This window comes from Trifolium pratense, linkage group LG2 (assembly GCF_020283565.1).
Source record: "Trifolium pratense cultivar HEN17-A07 linkage group LG2, ARS_RC_1.1, whole genome shotgun sequence".
Taxonomy (NCBI): domain Eukaryota; kingdom Viridiplantae; phylum Streptophyta; class Magnoliopsida; order Fabales; family Fabaceae; genus Trifolium; species Trifolium pratense.
In genome coordinates, this window is record NC_060060.1 from 38601390 (window position 1) to 38619942 (window position 18553).

The following is an 18553-nucleotide window of genomic DNA, read 5'->3' on the forward strand; positions in this document are numbered from 1 at the left end:
ACAAACTTCTAACAATATCCCTTTTGTTCCAAATATTTTTGTGTGTCCCTTTCCAAGTAGATTTGAATTTCTATGTTCGCATGATCATATACGGTCACCCATTTAGGCCATCGAGTTAAACTAAATCTCTTAACATTTTAAGAGACATAGTTTAATTCGACAACCAAAATAGACATATATAATCTTTTAATTGACTTGACATATCTTTGCTTACATGTTGTAAGTTCAATAACAAAAACTACTAGTGTGTGTCTTGTTGGAAGCTTGGAATGTTGGGAGCAACAACTATCTCAATCAAATTTTATACGGATCTTACTTACTAAAAATAGACATCAATTTTTTGTACTTGGGTTAGGAAATTATAGTTCATCGCTTCAAAAGTCATTACCTTATATGGTATTTTTCACTCTACACTCTTCATTTTAAATCCCTCTTATACATTTACCTGTTTTGTTAGTAGCTTATATTCAACCATTGGCATATATAGGCATTCAAACTTTGATGAAAATGCTAAGCAAAATATGTAGGTTCAAAAGATTTCTCGTTTTATTAATTGAGTTGATGAAAATGTACTTTATTTGGAAATTAAGCGAGTTAATATATGAGTTTGACATAAAGATAAAAATGGGCCCTGCATTTCCGTCAAAAAAAAAAAATAAAAATGGGCCCTGCATATTATTTTATTTTCATTTATAAATTGTAGATTTGAAGCTAAGCAGTTGACGAAATCAAGTGATCAGGCGTTTTTAGTTACCCATTGATGCTAATTTAGTGGTTGATTTGATGCTCATTATATGTAGGGACCATGTTTCTATCTAGTGCTGTTTTTTCAAAATAAAGTACATCTATTTTTACATGTTTTTAATCATATTGTAGATGCAAAATATCTACCAATTTTATCTTTAAATAATTTCCAAGAAACCTGATTGGTTTTTTGAAAGTAAGCCTAGTGAACTCATGTGCTATATAGCCTTAATGTAAAAAGGTGTAGTAATTAATAATAGATGTAAAATGAAGATATGCAAATTGGTATTTTTATTTTAAAAAAATGATCCACTAATTGATATTTGTTTAATTTCACAAATAATGATTTAAGGAAAATGACCCACTAATTGATATATCTGTTTAATTCCACAAATAATTATATAAGTAAAGAATTGTTGGCTGCAGCTTTAAGGAAGGGATAGTGATAAGCAAGTTTGAGGCATGAATCATGATAAGCCATATCAGGTGTTTACACACTTCACACCACTAAACCCACTATAATGACAGAAAGAGTAAAATACACTTAGTTTCCTAATAACAACAAACACAATCTTATGGTGGGATCCTTAATACATCATAAAAGATTGTTTATGATACTTTGAACAGATTTGTGCTGTTGGATGCAACAAAATACATCATGATCAAGGAGGTGTAGGATGCAATGATGAAACTGGGAGCCTCTCCTTTCTAAGTTCCTTGACAATAGCAGCAAGTGCTTCAGGGTTTACCCCAAGATCGCAGAGAGCAATGAGAATAGAAACTGTATGACGGTCTAAGCCCGTGTCTAGTATATTGGACATGTGAAATGCCAGGTCCAGAGCTTCTCGTGCACTTCTTGCAGCTTCTGGATCCATGCTAAAGGCTGAAATGTGAATATGATATACTTAATAGATCATAATTGCAAAAATGAAAACACCTAAATACAGGTCAAAGTTTCCCTCCAAACTACTATCTAAAACCTAAAGCCAATGTTTTAAAAACTGGAACAAAGGTCCAAACAGACGAGACCTCCTCCAGGTCATGGTTCAATTGATTCAACCAACAGTTGTAACAACGGAAGAAGAAGAGTCAAGTAACTGACTCTGCAAGTTACTCTCCATCTAATAGTTAGTTATCTTGTTAGTTGGTAGTTTTGGACCAATTCAGGCCTATTCCGCAGTGTACCTGTCCTATGCCGTGTGTATGTGCCGCTACGCGTAGTGCTAGAATGTTCAAATCTGAGGACAAGATCATTCAATTTCTTATGGGATTGAATGAACAGTATCACGGTGTTCGATAAAAATAAATATGGTGCTAAACTTCATAGATAACTCATGCAAATGTAAACAAAATATCCATCACAAATACATTAAAATCTATAACAAAGACAAGTCTTTATAGTATAAATTCAAACATCAAATCTCATGTAGATAAATATCACCTCTACAAAGAACACTTTGTTTCATTAGGGTTCATAAAATTCTTTATAGTATAACTTATATTTGCAGCAATTTTTCTAAAGTTTTCCTCCTCACAAACTTTACTCTATGAAAAAAAAAAAAGTAAATTTTTCAATTTTTCTAATCTTTCATTTCTTTCATCCTCACAAGCTTTCCTCCTAAAAAATACTCATTTTTTCTGACATTGATCTTCAATTTTCGTATGCAAATAAAAAAACAATTTAGGCAAAGTTCAATAAATCAAATAACCATTTATCAACAATAAATCAACGTAGAGAGTGAGGAAGAGAGAGAGAGAGACCTGCGAGAGAACAGAAATCAGAGAGATGAGAGAACGACGGTGGACGCTTAGTAGGGAGATGCGATGGGCGGTGGTTGCACGGTGGTGGATTTTGTGTTTGCGTGTGGTGAGAACGAAATTTAGGTCGAATTCTAATTCAATTTTGGGGGTAAAGTGTGCAAATTTTGATTTCTTTTGGACCGGACGGTTTGCTTGCTGAAAAGGAAAGGCACCAGTTCCATGGGTTGTCCGGTTCGGACCATTAGTTTTTTACTTCTTAATTAGAAATTTAATTAGATCTATTCTTTTTAATTATAATAGTTTTTGAGTTTATTAGTTAGATTTTGTTTTTATACAATTAGAAATTTAATTTAGCCACTAGACTACTAGACCAAAAAAAAAATAAAATTAATATCAACGATGAATTGGTCTAAGTGGTATGTATTTTATTTTGATCCGTGGTTAGGAGTTTGATTCCGGCTCATCCGTATAGAAAAAATTCGGTTGGGAGGGGGGAGAACCCAACTTATGTGCATCACATGTTGATGTAAAACTAAATTTGCAAACATCAATCAAATTCGTCCATGAATTATTCGAAATAGCTTAAACGTCTCTGAATTTGACATACGTCAATCAATTTCGTCCCTCAGTTATGTCCGTCAAATTTGGAGACATTTTAGTTATTTTGAATAATTCAAAGACAAATTTGATTATTTACTTGTAAAACTGTTCTATCCTTTAAATCCACAAAAGGAATAAAATTACTATATGATATGATAAATTAGAAGAAACAATTGTGAAATTGATAGAAAATCAAGATTTCTATATAGAATATGAAAAGAAACTTCATATCATCATATATATCATATATATAAAGAGAGATTAAGAAACCATCAGAAAATAGATACAAGAAGATGAAAGAGTCTTAATAAGATGAAGCAGTGCTACTTGTATGCAATGCTACTAAAGAAGCATAGGTACCACCCTTATTGAGCAATGTGTCATGCTTTCCTTTTTCTTCAATCACTCCATTTTTAACAACTGCTATTGAATTTGCACCTTTTATTGTAGATAATCTATGAGCCACCACAATGGTGGTTCTGTCCACCCTCACTCTGTCAAGTGCATCTTGAACCACTTTTTCAGACTCAGCATCAAGTGCACTTGTGGCTTCATCTAGTAGTAATATTCTTGGACCGTTAACTACTGCTCTTGCAATTGCCACACGTTGCTTCTGTCCTCCAGATAGTTGAGTCCCTCTCTCCCCTACTATTGTATCATACCCCTGCATATGTTGTTTTTCATAGATAACTAGTTATTCAAAATATTGGATTTCACATGTTTATTGCAAAAGTTTTAAGAATAGATTTAACTCATTCAGTACTGACTTCGAATTGAAAGTGTATTTGGTTTTTTTTCAACAGTCTAATTATTACTTAATGATCATAACGATTTGTTTTTTCTTTTCAACAGTCTAATTATTAGTTAATGATGATAATTTGGTACAGTTAAAAAACGCACAATTTGTTAAGATTTTGGTTCGATTTGAAACTACAAAAATGGTGCACCGAACCTTTATACTAGTTCGTTTTGGTTTCGGATGAACCACTAACGGTTTGGCTAAGTTTTAAAGAATTGTAGTAACGGTTCAGTTCGGTGCACCATGTATGTGTTAGTGCTTCATAAATGGTTTGTTTTACCTGCTGCAAACTGCTAATGAACTTATGAGCATTTGCCAGTTCTGCCGCAGCTATAATTTCAGCCTCAGTTGCATTACCACCTTTTCCATAAGCAATGTTGGCTCTGATGGTGTCATTGAACAGCACAGGCTCTTGGCTTACCAGGCCCATTTGTTGCCTAAACCATTTAAGTTGTAGCTTTTGGATTTCTGTTCCATCCAGTTTAATCTGACCTGAATCTGGATCATAAAATCTTTGCAACAGTGAGATCACTGTTGATTTTCCACTTCCACTTTCTCCAACCAATGCAACTGTCTGATTGAAATAACTAAACTTTAAGCTTCCGTCAAAGAAATACCTAGATGGATTTTTATGATAGTGGTTTCTTGTGAGAATTATGCATTAAACCATTATATAACTTTTTAAAATACCTGTCCTGAATGAATGGTTAATGAAAGATTTTTGAATATATGAACATCAGGTCTAGTTGGATACTTGAAAGCGACATTGTGAAACTCTATCTCTCCCTTCACATCTTCCAGTGTCATTCCTGATTCATCGCTGGTGTCAATTTTTGATTTCTGATCAAGGATAGCAAGTATAGAAGCAGCAGAACTTTTTGCTTTACTGGCTCCTGGTGCCATGAAGCCGGACTGAGATATTGCAACGGCTGCCATATTGAGAGAGAAAAATACCTGAAAATTAGTAAATTAAAGTTTTAATGCTAGAACAATATGATGAACTTAGATCTTACAATATACTTTTTGATACAAGTGATGAGAAATTAGCTTATTCTTTGACAGTAACAATTGATAAAGTAGAAAAAGAACTTGAATTTGACTTCGGCCTAGAGGTAAGTAACGTCTGATCAATAATTGTTCAGTCAGGATTCGACAAAAGAACACTATCTGAAGTGGCCTCCAAGTTCGGACAATAACTTACTTGAAAAACTTCGGATATTGATGTTTTGCCATGCTCAACAAGTTGTGCGCCGGCGTAAAAACTGCATGCATAGACACAAAACAGAAAGAAGATAGAGGAGGCAAAACCAATTCCACTGACTAAACCCTGCCTTTTTCCTGTCTGGACTGGTACTACACATTTCTTCTGGTATAACTCCATCACCTTCTCTTCGGCACAGAAAGCAGAAACTGTTCTGATATTCCCAACCGCATCGTTCGCTACTTGACTTGCTTCCTCATATAGTTTCTGTGAAACATATATAGACAATAGTAACATCATGTCAAGTTGAGATTAGTACTAATTAAATATAGAAAAAAACATGTGGTTACAGTTGAAGCACATGGTGGAAGGCACATACCTTTGCATCTGTGTTGAATCCTTGCATGGACTTGATTTGAAAATGTCCATTTACTAGTAGTAGAGGTACCAAAACAATAATGATGAGAGAAAGCTGCCAATTTGCCACAAAGGAGATTACCAACGCTGTAATAACAGTAGCAATATCTTGAACAAACAAACTGAGTGCATCGCCAACCAAAGTTCGAATTGAAGCGGCGTCAGTTGACAGCCTTGCTCCAAGTGCACCACTTGAATTCGCAGCTTTATCAAACCAGCCTACTTCCATGTGAATTATTTTCTCAAAACACATTAACCGGATCCTTTTTATCAACTTCGAACCAGCTAATGCAAAAAAGTAGGACCTTAAAGGATGGAAAACGAAGGAAGCCACACCAAGGGAAATAAATATCAATGCCCAAAACTTCGAGTCTTTATGAAGTTCATCTGCAGGCTCAAAGAATGTATTTATCATCTTGGAGACTAGAAGTCCCAGAATAGGTAGCATTGCTCCGGTAACTGCTGCTGCTAGAATCCCTAGGAGTAACACTGGGATTTCAGGCTTGTTAAGATAAGCGAGGCGGAGAAATGGGACATCTTTAGTTTTACTTATATGTGATGATGCTGATGTTGAAGAAACAACTTCAGCTCCTTGTACTAGTGTGGTAGGAATAGAATTTGATACTTGGAGTGAGTTATCACTGCTTTTTCCTATCCCTAATGATCCACAGCTTAAAGACCTTTGGCTTGACTCTCTTCCAGAATCTACAAAGTTGTCTAGCTTATCTGAGTCATTAGCACCATACTGTTCTGATGAATCCCTTTCAGTTTCTTGCAGCTTAATGAGTTGACTATAAGCTCCATCAGGATCTTCAGTGAGCTCAGCATGTGTACCTAATAATCAGTTAGAAGATATAAGAAAGCTTCGTTGTACCATATTTACTGTGCATGCACGCGTATGTATGTCTACCTTTTTCTACTACTTTTCCTTGATGAATAATTGCAATGATATCAGCATTCCTTATCGTGCTTAGGCGGTGAGCTACAATGATGGTTGTTCGATTTATCATGATTCTGTCTAGAGTCTCTTGTACCACTCTTTCCGATTCCACGTCAAGAGCACTTGTTGCTTCATCGAGTAGTAAAATTCTTGGATCTTTCAGAATTGCTCTTGCTATAGCAATTCTTTGTTTTTGGCCTCCAGAAAGCTGAGCTCCATGCTCTCCGACCATCGTTTCAAGTCCCTAAAATTAATAATTTTCCAGAACTAGTACGGTAAAAGGGACTTAAACATTTAAAGAAAAAACGTCTATTATAAAATAGTCTTCAGCACTATATTAAAACTAACTGATATTGAGATCTCACATGGGGAAATTTATCAATAAAGTTAGAAGCATTAGCAAGTTCTGCTGCATCTCTGATTTCTTCATCGGTTGCCGCATCCTTACCATAGCCAATGTTCTCTTTAATGCTACAAGCAAAGAGAACTGGTTCCTGACTGACTAGGCCTATTTTCTGTCTGATCCATTTCAGTTGAAACTCTCTGAGGTTGATACTATCAATGAGAATTTCACCACCTTGTGGATCATAAAATCTCTCTATTAAACTAATAACCGTCGATTTCCCACTCCCACTTTGCCCTACCAAAGCTGCGGTAGTACCACTCGATATTGAAATAGAAAATGCATCGAATATCATTTCATTTGGTCTTGTAGGATAACTAAAGCAAACCTCTCTAAGATCTATGTCTCCGCGGATGTCATCAAGCTTTCTCCCAGTAGTATCATAAGCATCAATTTCTGGCCTCCTTTTAATCGTTTCAAACATATTAAAGGCTGCAGCTTGTCCAGCTGCAAATGCAGTTAAACATGGAAATGCCTGTCCTAGAGACCTAGAAAATAAAATTAGCTCATCAAAATAGATGTTTTGTATGTTCATATAATCTTCTTGCAAAATACTAACTTGACTTACAAGGAACCAGTTAGAATTGCAAAAAATACACTTATGACTTGACCTCCAGTATAACCTTTCTCTAGTACCATCTTCCCTCCGAACCATACAGTCAAAGCATAAGTGCAATAAACTAATAAACGAGCCGAACCGAATCCTAAACCAATAGCCAATCCTTCTTGCACTCCAATTTTATAAGCTTTAGTTAAGGATTTATTGTACTGAGCTATAGCTTGCTTTTCGCCGGTAAATGATGCAACCTGCGCGCATTGGAGTAATTTGTTGTGTATCCTTAGTTAGAAACATGAAAAAGAAAAACAGTGGAAGGTTCTTTATGGAGGGAGTTGGCATGCATACTGTTCTAATGGAACCGGTTATCCGCTCTACTATAATTGCTGCTTCAGAATAAGCTACTTGTCCATGGGATGCCATCATTGCAAATACAAAGCTCGTTATTGAACCAGAGAGGAGAAGAAGAGGGATAGACGATAGAAGGACAAGGGTTAGAAGCCAACCCTTGATGAATGCCACAACTAAACCTCCTAATAAACATGACATGCACTGTATGAATTTTCCTACCTGAGAACATATCTCCCAAAAAACTAAGTTATTATCATCTTCAGACTTTGTTATCATAGTTAGATCAAATGATGCTGCATTAATACCTTCTCTCCCATGGCTTCTTGAATAAAAACTGTATCACCTGACATTCTTCCAACAACTTCACCACTGTTTGTTTCCTTGTCAAAGAAACTGATATCTTGCCTTAAAACTGCTTTGAGGTATAAGGCCCTTATTCTTGCAGCTTGTCTCTCCCCTGTGACCATCCAACAAGACACCTCTGCAAGATTTCAAGTATAACCACCTCTTGTTATTAAAATTGTAAGATAAATTATATTTATAATTTTCTAGTTATATTTAGTTGAGTCATACTAAGCTAGAAAATGGAGCATGCTTACGTAGAAACACCGCAATAAAAGCACATGCACCTAAAATTGCAAACTTGAGAGACACCTGATAGCATGAAATGAACCATGGTGAATTAGATACTCGCAAGGAACAAACTTATTGCACAACAGAATCAGTGACACAGATTGAACAGAAAATAGACATAAATTAAGAAAAACAATTACTTCACACTTGTATGCAAAAATGTGAGACAATTTATAAGAAATATCTTCCCTATAGATATTTCACAAGTGGATTCTTAATGAATATTTCTTACCTTGGAAACTTGATGAACTACTTGTTTAGTGTTGTTAACATTTGCTCCAAAAGCATCAAGAGTGTCTCCAATAATTATAGCCATTAAAGGCATAGAGACTCCATTCCCTACAGCACTTGTAGTCCCAACAATCATCAACGAATAATCCCAAGAGTCTGCAAATGAGAACAGCTTGTAAAAGGGTACTGTTTTATTGCTTTGATCCTTCACCTTGTTCTTCTTGGTATCTTCGTGCATGTCAACCATTTCTTGGAAATTTCCAGAACCTGCAGGAACTGGTGTATGTTGACTTGCTGACCCTGTCATCTCAGTTGAGGCTATATCTTCATCCAAACTAGCCTTAGCCAACATTTTCTTGGTTGCTTATAGCTTACAGAAACCACAATGAAACAGCTGTTGAAGAAAATTTAATGGTTTGAGATAGCAATTCTAGTTCAGCTATTCCATTAAGTCCTGTTTGGATAAACAACATAATTACGAGTTAATAGCATAAGCGCTTATCATATAAGTGCTTATATATAAACTATTTTTATAACAAAAGATCAAATAAAGTTAAACTGTTTCCATATAAGCTGCAAGTTGTTTTATAAGCTATGATGGAGAAGTTGTTTCTGTAAGTTTTTCCAAACAATTTTACAAGTACTTATGTCAGTAGATTAAGCTTAAATAAGTCAATCCAAACAAATGAGGTTTTATTCTTTAGATATGTAAAAAATATAGCACTAGAAACTAGTTGACTTTAACAAATTCAACAATAGTGAGGAATAGGAATTGAAGAGTAATAGATGAAAATTGCTAGCAGGCAAAGTTGAAAAGCCAAAAACAAATTCAGCTGTTCTTGTCATTGTGATTTTATGACAAAAGCAAAAAAAGCCAAAACAAACCTTTTTGCAAAAAACTTGAGGTAGAGGTGCTTTTTGCCTACAAAGCAACAGAAGAATGAAGGAAAATAATTAAGTTTGATGGAACAGTTTGGCAATAGCTTAGCATTGCAAAAGAAGAGTGCAAAATCAGATGCATGCATGTTACCATGGAATAACATGAAATCTTTTATATTATAAGGAAAAAAAAAATGTATTTGGAAAGTATCACCCACCATCCACTAAAAAAATAACACTTGGAGTTTATAATCTTTCATCCTTAAATTATGTTTGAACTATTATATGATGAAATTTATATCAAGTCAAATTTCATTGTAGTTGTGAGGACATCGTTGTTGAATTATACGTAAGTTATCTCTAACAACGCTCTCATAGCTTTGACGCGTTCTTTCGCCGACCCTCATGAGCTCTCAGAATCCAACTCGCCTAAACTTTTTTGCATAAAAAAAATTGATACTAAATTTCAACAATTGTATAATTCCAACCTTTTGTTTTTATTTGATTTCTATATCATTATGGTACTAATTTGACTTGAGAAACATGGGACGGCATGATTTTTTTTAATTTTTATTTTTATTTTTTGACTAATGTAATGGGGGACCGCATGATGTTTGCTAAATAAAAGTATCTATTATATTATTCTTTTCCAAATAGTATTATTATCATAAAATAAGACAACTAATTTTCCTGATAGCATATAATTTTTTTTTGTTTTTTTTACGAAATTATAGCATATAAATATAGAGCCCGGCCCTATGATAAAAATATAGTACAATAGGAAGGTCCAGGTTGATTGATCTCATCCAAGTGCTTTCAGGTTATAAAATTTTGCATGTTAGCCAAATGTAAAACACGTTTGTTAATTATTTTGCATGTTAGCCAAATGTAAAACACATTTAAGATTTCTTGGAGCATTGAACTAGAGATGATGAGTTAGGGCTCAAGCACATGAACATTAATTTTAGAAGAAGTCATGCTAACAAGCGTCCTTAAAATTTATCATTTTAGGATATCTCATATATATAGGGAAGGTAACATTTGTGGCGATAAGTTAACTAACTAACTAACTAACTTGGGTTTTCGGTGTAATACGGTTATTTGGTGTGGGATTCGTTGCCAAATTGTGTTAGGATGACTTTTTCAGTAATAGGTTTGGTCTTTCTAATTTTAGGTTATGTTGATTTTCTTTGATTGGTTTGGTGCTTCCCTTTCCATTTGTTTTCTTTATTTCTTATTCTTATCTATAATAATACTTTTGGGGAGCTAGCCGCTGCAATTGATTGTTGGGGTATCAACATAGTTAGTTAGGATGTCATCAAAGCCGTTACACTTCCAATTTTGCTTAATAAACAGGCTTTTATGTTGAAGCAGAATGTGAAGAGAAAAAACTTGTTCAGACTAATTTATATTAGAAACATATGTTATTCATTTCAGCCAAATGTAGACACCTGATATAGTGTGTATTAATGTTAGTTATCTTGTAGTATTTAATTTTCTTATCATCAATAATCCCTTGTCACACTTATGTTTTTGAAACAATTTTAATTTTTAAATAAATTGAATGTGAAAAAATAGAATCAGAAAATGAAATGGCTTGATGAAATATAAACAATGTTAACTAGGAATTATGAAATATCAAATTAATGAATTTATTAGGAGAACAAAAGATATAATAAAAGTACTATATGACAAATTGGATTATTATTATCTAAAGAGATGAAACAATTGTGAAAATGATAAATAAAATCAAGATTTCTTATTCTTATAGAATATGAAAAATGAAAACAAACTGCAAGAGATTAAGAAACCATCAGAAAATAGATACTAGAAGAAGTTGAAAGAGTCTTAAGATGAAGCAGTGTTAGTTGTGCAGTGCTACTAAAGAAGCATAGGTACCACCCTTATTGAGCAATGTATCATGCTTTCCTTTTTCTTCAATCACTCCATTTTTAACAACTGCAATTGAATTTGCACCCTTTATGGTAGATAATCTATGAGCCACTACAATGGTGGTTCTGTCCACCCTAACTCTATCAAGTGCATCTTGAACCACTTTTTCAGACTCGGCATCAAGTGCACTTGTGGCTTCATCTAGTAGTAATATTCTTGGACTGTTAACTATGGCTCTTGCAATTGCCACGCGTTGCTTCTGTCCTCCGGATAGTTGAGTCCCTCTCTCCCCTACTATTGTATCATACCCCTGCATATGTTATTTAAAATAATGGAATTCACATGTTTGTTGCAAAAGTTTTAAGAACAATTTCAGCTCATTGAGTACTGTGTGTATGTAGCATTGGCACTATAGATTGAAGGCATGTCTAGCATCTGACACGATGATTCGACACATGTAGTTAGTTACATTAAATCACACTTAGTTTCTTAAATTCTTCTAGGTGTCTACATATTAGAGTCCGTATCGTGTCCGATGGGACTGTTTATAAAAACCAAAAACCATACCAAACAGTTAAACCAAAGCGAATTGCACTGCACCGAAAAACTGAATTGTGAATCACAGTTCAAGAACTGAACTCAGTTCGGTTCAATTCATGAACTATCTATCACAGTTCGGCTCTTTTCCGTGTGGTTTAATATTTGGTTTTTTTAAACAATCATAACATTCAATTTGGTTATTAAACAGTCCTAGTGTCCGTGTATGTGTCAGTGATTCATAAATTGTGTGTGGTTTACCTGTTGCAAACTGCTAATGAACGTATGAGCATTTGCTAGCTCTGCTGCGGCTACAATTTCATCCTCAGTTGCATTACCACCTTTTCCATAAGCAATGTTGGCTCTGATGGTGTCATTGAACAGCACAGGCTCTTGGCTTACCAGGCCCATTTGTTGCCTAAACCATTTAAGTTGTAGCTTTTGGATTTCTGTTCCATCCAGTTTAATCTGACCTGAATCTGGATCATAAAATCTTTGCAACAGTGAGATCACTGTTGATTTTCCACTTCCACTTTCTCCAACCAATGCAACTGTCTGATTGAAATAACTAAACTTTAAGCTTCTGTCTAAGGAAGATCTAGATGGACCATTATGATAGCGAGTTCTTGTGATAATTATGCATTAAGTCGATATATAACTTTTTAAGGTACCTGTCCTGAATGAATGGTTAAGGAAAGCTTTTTGAATATATGGACATCAGGTCTAGTTGGATACTTGAAAGTGACATTGTAAAACTCTATCTCTCCTTTCACATCTTCTAATGTCATTCCTGATTCATCACTGGTGTCTATTGTTGATTTCTGATCAAGAATAGAAAAGATAGAAGCAGCAGAACTTTTTGCTTTACTAGCTCCTGGTGCCGTGAAGCCGGATTGAGCTATTGCGACAGTTGCCATTGTGAGAGAGAAAAATACCTGAAAATTAAGAAATTAAAGTTTTAATGCTAAAACAATATGATGAACTTAGATCTTAAAATATCCTTGTTGTGAGACAAGTGATGAGAAATTAGAATATTCTTTGACAGTAACAATTGATACAAGTAAAAAAAGAGCTCAAATCTGACTTCGGCCAGGAGGTAATTAATTAAAGTCTGGCCGAGAATTTTTCCAGTCAGAAATTGACAAAATAACACTATCTGAAATGGTCTCCAAGTTGGGATAATAACTTACTTGAAAAACTTCTGATATTGATGTTTTTCCCTTCTCAACAAGTTGGGCGCCGGCATAAAAACTGGTTGCATAGACACAAAACAAAAAGAAGTTTGATATGCCAAAACCAATTCCACTAACTAAACCCTGCCTTTTTCCTGTCTGTACTGGTACTACACATTTCTTCTGGTATAACTCCATCACCTTCTCTTCGGCACAGAAAGCAGAAACTGTTCTGATATTCCCTACTGCATCCTTCGCTACTTGACTTGCTTCCTCAAATAGTTTCTGTGAAACATAAATAGAGCATAGTAACATCATGTCAAATTGAGATTAGTACTAATTAAATATAGAAACAAAATATGTACTAAAAATATTTAAGAGACAAAGATGCATTGTGATTACAGTTGAAGCACATGGTGTAAGGCACAAACCTTCGCATCTGTGTTGAATCCTTGCATGGACTTAATTTGAAAATGTCCACTTACTAATAGTAGCGGTAGCAGAACAATAATGATGAGAGACAGCTGCCAATTCGCCTCAAAGGAAATTACCAAGGCTGTAATAACTGTAGAAATATCTTGAACAAGCAAACCAAGTGCATCGCCAACCAAAGTTCGAATTGAAGCAGCATCAATTGACAGCCTTGCTCCAAGTGCACCACTTGAATTCTCAGCTTTATCAAACCAGCCTACTTCCATGTGAATTATTTTCTCAAAGCACATCAAGCGGATCCTTTTTATCAACTTCGAACCAGCTACCGCAAAAAAGTAGGACCTTAATGGATGGAAAGCAAAGCAAGCCACACTAAGGGAAACAAATATTAGTGACCAAAACTTTGAGTCTTTACGAAGTTCATCTGCAGGCTCAAAGAATGTATTTATCATCTTGGAGGTTAGAAATCCCACAATAGGTAGTATTGCTCCGATAAATGCTGCAGCTAGAGTCCCTATGAGTAAGACTGGGATTTCAGGCTTGTTAAGATAAGCGAGGCGGAGAAATGGGACATCTTGAGTTTTACTTATATGTGATGATGCTGATGTTGAAGGAACAACTTCAGATCCTTGTACTAGTGTGGTAGGAATAGAATTTGATACTCGAAATGAGTTGTCACGGCTTAAAGACCTTTGGCTTGACTCTCTTCCAGAATCTACAAAGTTTTCTAGCTTATCTGAGTCATTAGCACCATACTGTTCTGATGAATCCTTTTTAATTTCTTGAAGCCTAATCAGTTGGCTATAAGCTCCATCAGGATCTTTAGTGAGCTCCGCATGTGTACCTAATAATCAGTTAGAAGATATAAGAATGCTGCATTGCACCATATTTAGTTTGCAGGCATGTATGTGTACCTTTTTCTACGACTTTCCCTTGGTGAATAACGGCAATGTTATCAGCATTCCTTATTGTGCTAAGGCGGTGGGCTATGATGATGGTTGTTAGGTTTATCATAATTCTGTCTAGCGTCTCTTGTACTAATCTTTCAGATTCTGCATCAAGTGCGCTTGTTGCTTCATCAAGGAGTAGAATTCTTGGATCTTTCAGAATTGCTCTTGCTATAGCAATTCTTTGCTTTTGGCCTCCAGAAAGCTGAGCTCCATGCTCTCCGACCATTGTTTCAAGTCCCTGAATTAATAATTTTCCAGAACTAGTAAGGTAAAAGGGACATAACGTTTAACGAAAAAACATAAACTATAAAATAGTCTTAAGTCTTGTATTGTATAATTCAAAACTTAATTTTCACAAGATGAATGAATCAAGAATTAAGAGCTCACATGAGGGAACTTATCGATGAAGTTAGCAGCATTAGCAAGTTCGGCTGCAGCTCTGATTTCTTCATCGGTTGCGGCATCCTTACCGTAGCCAATGTTCTCTTTAATGCTACCAGCAAAGAGAATTGGTTCTTGACTGACTAGGCCTATTTTCTGTCTGATCCATTTCAGTTGAAATTCTCTAAGGTTGATACTATCAATGAAAATTTCACCACCTTGTGGATCATAAAATCTCTCTATCAAACTAATAACCGTCGATTTCCCACTCCCACTTTGCCCTACCAAAGCCGTGGTAGTGCCACTTGATATTGAAATAGAAAATGCATTGAATATCATTTCATTTGGTCTTGCAGGATAACTAAAGCAAACCTCCCTAAGCTCTATGTCTCCGCGAATGTCATCAAGCTTTAGCCCAGTAATATCATAAGCATCGATTGCTGGCTTCCTTTTAATTGTTTCAAACATCTTAAAGGCTGCAGCTTGTCCAGCAGCAAATGCAGTTAAACATGGAGATGCTTGTCCTAGAGACCTAGAAAATTAAATTAGCTCATATAAAGTGATGTATTGTATGTGCATATAAACGTTTTGCAAAAAACTAACTTAACTTGACTTACATGGAACCTGTTAGTATTGCAAAAAATACACTTATGACTTCACCTCCTGTATAACCTTTCTCTAGTACCATCTTCCCTCCGAACCATACGGTCAAAGCATAAGAGCAATAAACAAATAAACGAACCGTACCAAGGCCAAAACCAATAGCCAGTCCTTCTTGCACTCCAATTTTATAAGATTTAGTTAAGGATATATTGTATTGAGCTATAGCTTGTTTTTCGCCAGTAAATGATGCAACCTGCGTGCATTGGAGTAATTGTGTTGTGTATCCTTAGTTAGAAACATGAAAAAGAAAAACAATGGAAGGTTCTTTATGGAGGGAGTTGGCTTGCATACTGTTCGAATTGACCCGATTATCCGCTCTACTATAATTGCTGCTTCAGAATAAGCTGCTTGTCCACGGGATGCCATCATTCCATATGCAAAGCTCATTAATGAACCAGAGATGACAAGAAGAGGGAGAGACGATAGAAGGATAAGGGTTAGAAGCCAACCCTTGATGAATGCCACAACTAAACCTCCTATAAAACATGACACATACTGTATGAATTTTCCTACCTGAGAACGTATCAACCAAAAAACGAAGAATAAGTTATTATTATCTTCAAATTTTGTTAAGAATGTATCAGCCCTTGATGCTGTATTAATACCTTCTCTCCCATGGCTTCTTGAATAAGAACTGTGTCACCTGACATTCTTCCAACAACTTCACCACTGTTTGTTTCTGTATCAAAAAAACTGATATCTTGCCGTAAAATTGCTTTGAGGTATAATGCCCTTATTCTTGCAGACTGTATCTCCCCTGTGATCATCCAGCAAGACACCTCTACAAGATTTCATGCATAACCAACTCTTGATATTTAAATCCTGAGATAAATTATATTTATAATTTTCTAGTTATATTTAGTTGAATCGTACTAAGCTAGAAAATTCGGCATGCTTACGTAGAAACACTGCAAGAAAAGTGCATGCACCCATGATTGCAAACTTGAGAGACACCTGAGAGCATCAAATGAACCATGGTGAATCATGGAATGAAAATAGGAGAATTTCAAAACTAAAGTTAATTCTTGTCGAATCAGATACTCACAAGGCACAAATTTATTCCACAAACATAATCAGTGACACTGATTGAACACAAAATAGGCATATGGATCATGATAAGACATAAATTTAGAATATAAATTACATTACGCTTGTATGCTTCAACAAAAATATCAGATAATTTAAAAGAAACTGTTCCATATAACACCAACTTCACATCTTCCCTATAGATATTTCAGAATTGGATTCTTAATGAAAAGTTGTTACCTTGGAAACTTGATGAACTATTTGTTTAGTGTTAACATTTCCTCCAAAAGCATCAAGAGCATCTCCGATAATTATAGTCATTAAAGGCATAGAGAGTCCATTCCCAACAGCACTTAAAGTACCAACAAACATAAGCATATAATCCCAAGAGTCTGCAAATGAGAAAAGCTTGTAAAAGGGTACTGTTTTATTGCTATGATCCTTCACCTTGTTCTTCTTTGAATTCTGTTGGTTCATGTCAGCCATGTCTTGAACATTTTCAGAACCTGCAGAAACTGGTGGATGATGACCTGCTGACCCTGTCATCTCAGTTGAAGTAATATCTTCATCCAAACTAGCCTTTGCCAACATTTTCTCTGTTGCTTACAGCTTATAGACACCACAGTGAAACAGCTGCTGAAGAAAATACAATGGTTTGAGTTAGCAACTCTAATTCAGCTATTCCATTAAGTCCTGTTTGCATAAACAACTTAATTAAGAGCTTATATATATATATACTATTTTTATAACAAAACATCAAATAAAGTTAAACTGTTTTCATATAAGCTACATGTTTTTTTTTCATAAGTTATCATGGAGAACTTATGAAAATAAGCTAAATATAGCATATGGACATTTCATAAAATGTTTCCACAAGTTGTTTCTATAAGTTTTTCAAATCAGTTTCACAAGTACTTATGTTAGTAGATTAAGCTCAGATAAGTCAATCCAAACAAATGAGGTTATAATCTTTTGATGTCAAAAATACAACACTACCTAAATTAGAAACTAGTTGACTTTGACAAATTCAACAATAGTGAGAAATGAGAATTGAAGAGTAACAGATGAAAATAGTTAGAAGGCAAAGTGGAAAATCCAAAAACAAACCCTTTTGCAAACTTGAGGTAGAGGTGCTTCTTTTGCCTACAATGCAACAGAAGAATGAAGGAAACTATAAGAACTAAGTTTGATGGAACAGTTGGCAATAGTTTAGCATTGCAAGTTAACTTGACTGTCTTTAAATCATGAGATAAAGCAAAAGATTAGTGCAGAATCAGATGCTTATTACTAAAGCTAGCAGTTTATGTATGGTTTAAATGCACCATGGAATAACATGAACTCTTTGATATTATTATAAGGGGGGGGAAAATGTATTTTTAAAGTATCACACAAAGGGTAATTTAGTAATAATCACACACATTTCACACAAATTTATTACACTGCCAATGTGAAGATCTCGTTGTTGGATTATACGTAAGTATCTTTGTCAGCACTCTCTGAGTCTTGACACTTTCTTTGACTCTCTAGTGAGTTCTGGAAACCCAACTCACCTAAACTTATTTGCATATGGTAATTGATATCAAATTTGGATAGTGGTATATAATTCTATACTGTCCTTTTTCTTGTTATTTGTGCCACTTTGGTGTTACTAGCTAGGAAACCTATATTATGTTTGAGCAGAATCTCTAAGACAACTGCAGGTAATGTTACTACCATTTGTTTATACTAACATTGCATTGAATGGACAAACACATTATTGGTATTACAACTTAAAAATAATCTCTAGATTGCATCATCTCTCCTTTGTTATGTTACTGATTTGACTAGAGAAACATAGGGACCACATGATGTTTGCTAAATAGAAGTATCTATATGATTCTTTTCCAAATAGCATTATCTTAAAATAAGACAACCAATTTTTCTGATCATAGGATATAAATATAGATTTTACAGTGTACAATCTTTGTTCTTAATTGATATAGTA

At 34.9% G+C, this 18553-nt stretch overlaps 3 protein-coding genes across 6 annotated transcripts; all 3 read right to left on the reverse strand.

Moving 5' to 3' along the window:
- Nucleotides 1-1101: 1101 nt before the first annotated feature.
- Nucleotides 1102-2704, reverse strand: LOC123907192 (mitotic-spindle organizing protein 1B-like). The gene is made up of 2 exons (XM_045957350.1): nucleotides 2506-2704; nucleotides 1102-1627 (listed from the first exon to the last, which is right to left on the reverse strand). Exon 2 carries the CDS (start codon nucleotides 1617-1619, stop codon nucleotides 1407-1409), a length of 213 nt encoding a protein of 70 aa, XP_045813306.1. The 5' UTR covers nucleotides 1620-1627; nucleotides 2506-2704; the 3' UTR covers nucleotides 1102-1406.
- A 534-nt stretch (nucleotides 2705-3238) lies between these two features.
- Nucleotides 3239-9651, reverse strand: LOC123907193 (ABC transporter B family member 21-like). Of its 3 annotated transcripts, none has more exons than XM_045957352.1 (13): nucleotides 9522-9651; nucleotides 8638-9090; nucleotides 8372-8426; nucleotides 8078-8253; nucleotides 7770-7991; nucleotides 7434-7672; nucleotides 6828-7353; nucleotides 6433-6706; nucleotides 5485-6356; nucleotides 5106-5372; nucleotides 4595-4858; nucleotides 4185-4478; nucleotides 3239-3769 (listed from the first exon to the last, which is right to left on the reverse strand). In XM_045957352.1, exons 2-13 carry the CDS (start codon nucleotides 8986-8988, stop codon nucleotides 3410-3412), a joined length of 3900 nt encoding a protein of 1299 aa, XP_045813308.1. In that variant the 5' UTR covers nucleotides 8989-9090; nucleotides 9522-9651; the 3' UTR covers nucleotides 3239-3409. The 3 variants fall into 3 exon arrangements, with proteins under 3 accessions (XP_045813308.1, XP_045813309.1, XP_045813310.1); XM_045957353.1 differs by lacking the exon at nucleotides 9522-9651 and having other exon boundaries at nucleotides 3349-3769; nucleotides 8638-8744; nucleotides 8848-9506; XM_045957354.1 differs by lacking the exons at nucleotides 8372-8426; nucleotides 8638-9090; nucleotides 9522-9651 and having other exon boundaries at nucleotides 3349-3769; nucleotides 7770-7822; nucleotides 7992-8219.
- Nucleotides 9652-11147: 1496 nt separating this feature from the next.
- On the reverse strand, nucleotides 11148-17896 carry LOC123907194 (ABC transporter B family member 3-like). Of its 2 annotated transcripts, none has more exons than XM_045957356.1 (13): nucleotides 17677-17896; nucleotides 16810-17202; nucleotides 16443-16497; nucleotides 16149-16324; nucleotides 15835-16056; nucleotides 15498-15736; nucleotides 14887-15412; nucleotides 14464-14737; nucleotides 13549-14393; nucleotides 13136-13402; nucleotides 12617-12880; nucleotides 12207-12500; nucleotides 11148-11718 (listed from the first exon to the last, which is right to left on the reverse strand). In XM_045957356.1, exons 2-13 carry the CDS (start codon nucleotides 17158-17160, stop codon nucleotides 11380-11382), a joined length of 3852 nt encoding a protein of 1283 aa, XP_045813312.1. In that variant the 5' UTR covers nucleotides 17161-17202; nucleotides 17677-17896; the 3' UTR covers nucleotides 11148-11379. The 2 variants fall into 2 exon arrangements, with proteins under 2 accessions (XP_045813312.1, XP_045813311.1); XM_045957355.1 differs by having other exon boundaries at nucleotides 16810-17205.
- Between the last annotated feature and the right edge of the window lie 657 nt (nucleotides 17897-18553).

Excerpts from the sequence above, each read along its gene's own strand:
- LOC123907193 (XM_045957352.1), bottom strand. The coding sequence starts at position 8,988 with ATGTTGGCTAAGGCTAGTTTGGATGAAGATATAGCCTCAACTGAGATG. Across the intron at positions 7,673-7,769 it reads TAACCGGTTCCATTAGAACA|GTTGCATCATTTACCGGCGA; the intron begins GTATGCATGCCA and ends CAATGCGCGCAG. Across the intron at positions 4,479-4,594 it reads TAACCATTCATTCAGGACAG|ACAGTTGCATTGGTTGGAGA; the intron begins GTATTTTAAAAA and ends TATTTCAATCAG.
- LOC123907194 (XM_045957356.1), bottom strand. The coding sequence starts at position 17,160 with ATGTTGGCAAAGGCTAGTTTGGATGAAGATATTACTTCAACTGAGATG. Across the intron at positions 12,881-13,135 it reads CAATATCAGAAGTTTTTCAA|GTATTTTTCTCTCTCACAAT; the intron begins GTAAGTTATTAT and ends CTTAATTTTCAG. Across the intron at positions 12,501-12,616 it reads TAACCATTCATTCAGGACAG|ACAGTTGCATTGGTTGGAGA; the intron begins GTACCTTAAAAA and ends TATTTCAATCAG.
- LOC123907192 (XM_045957350.1), bottom strand. The coding sequence starts at position 1,619 with ATGGATCCAGAAGCTGCAAGAAGTGCACGAGAAGCTCTGGACCTGGCA.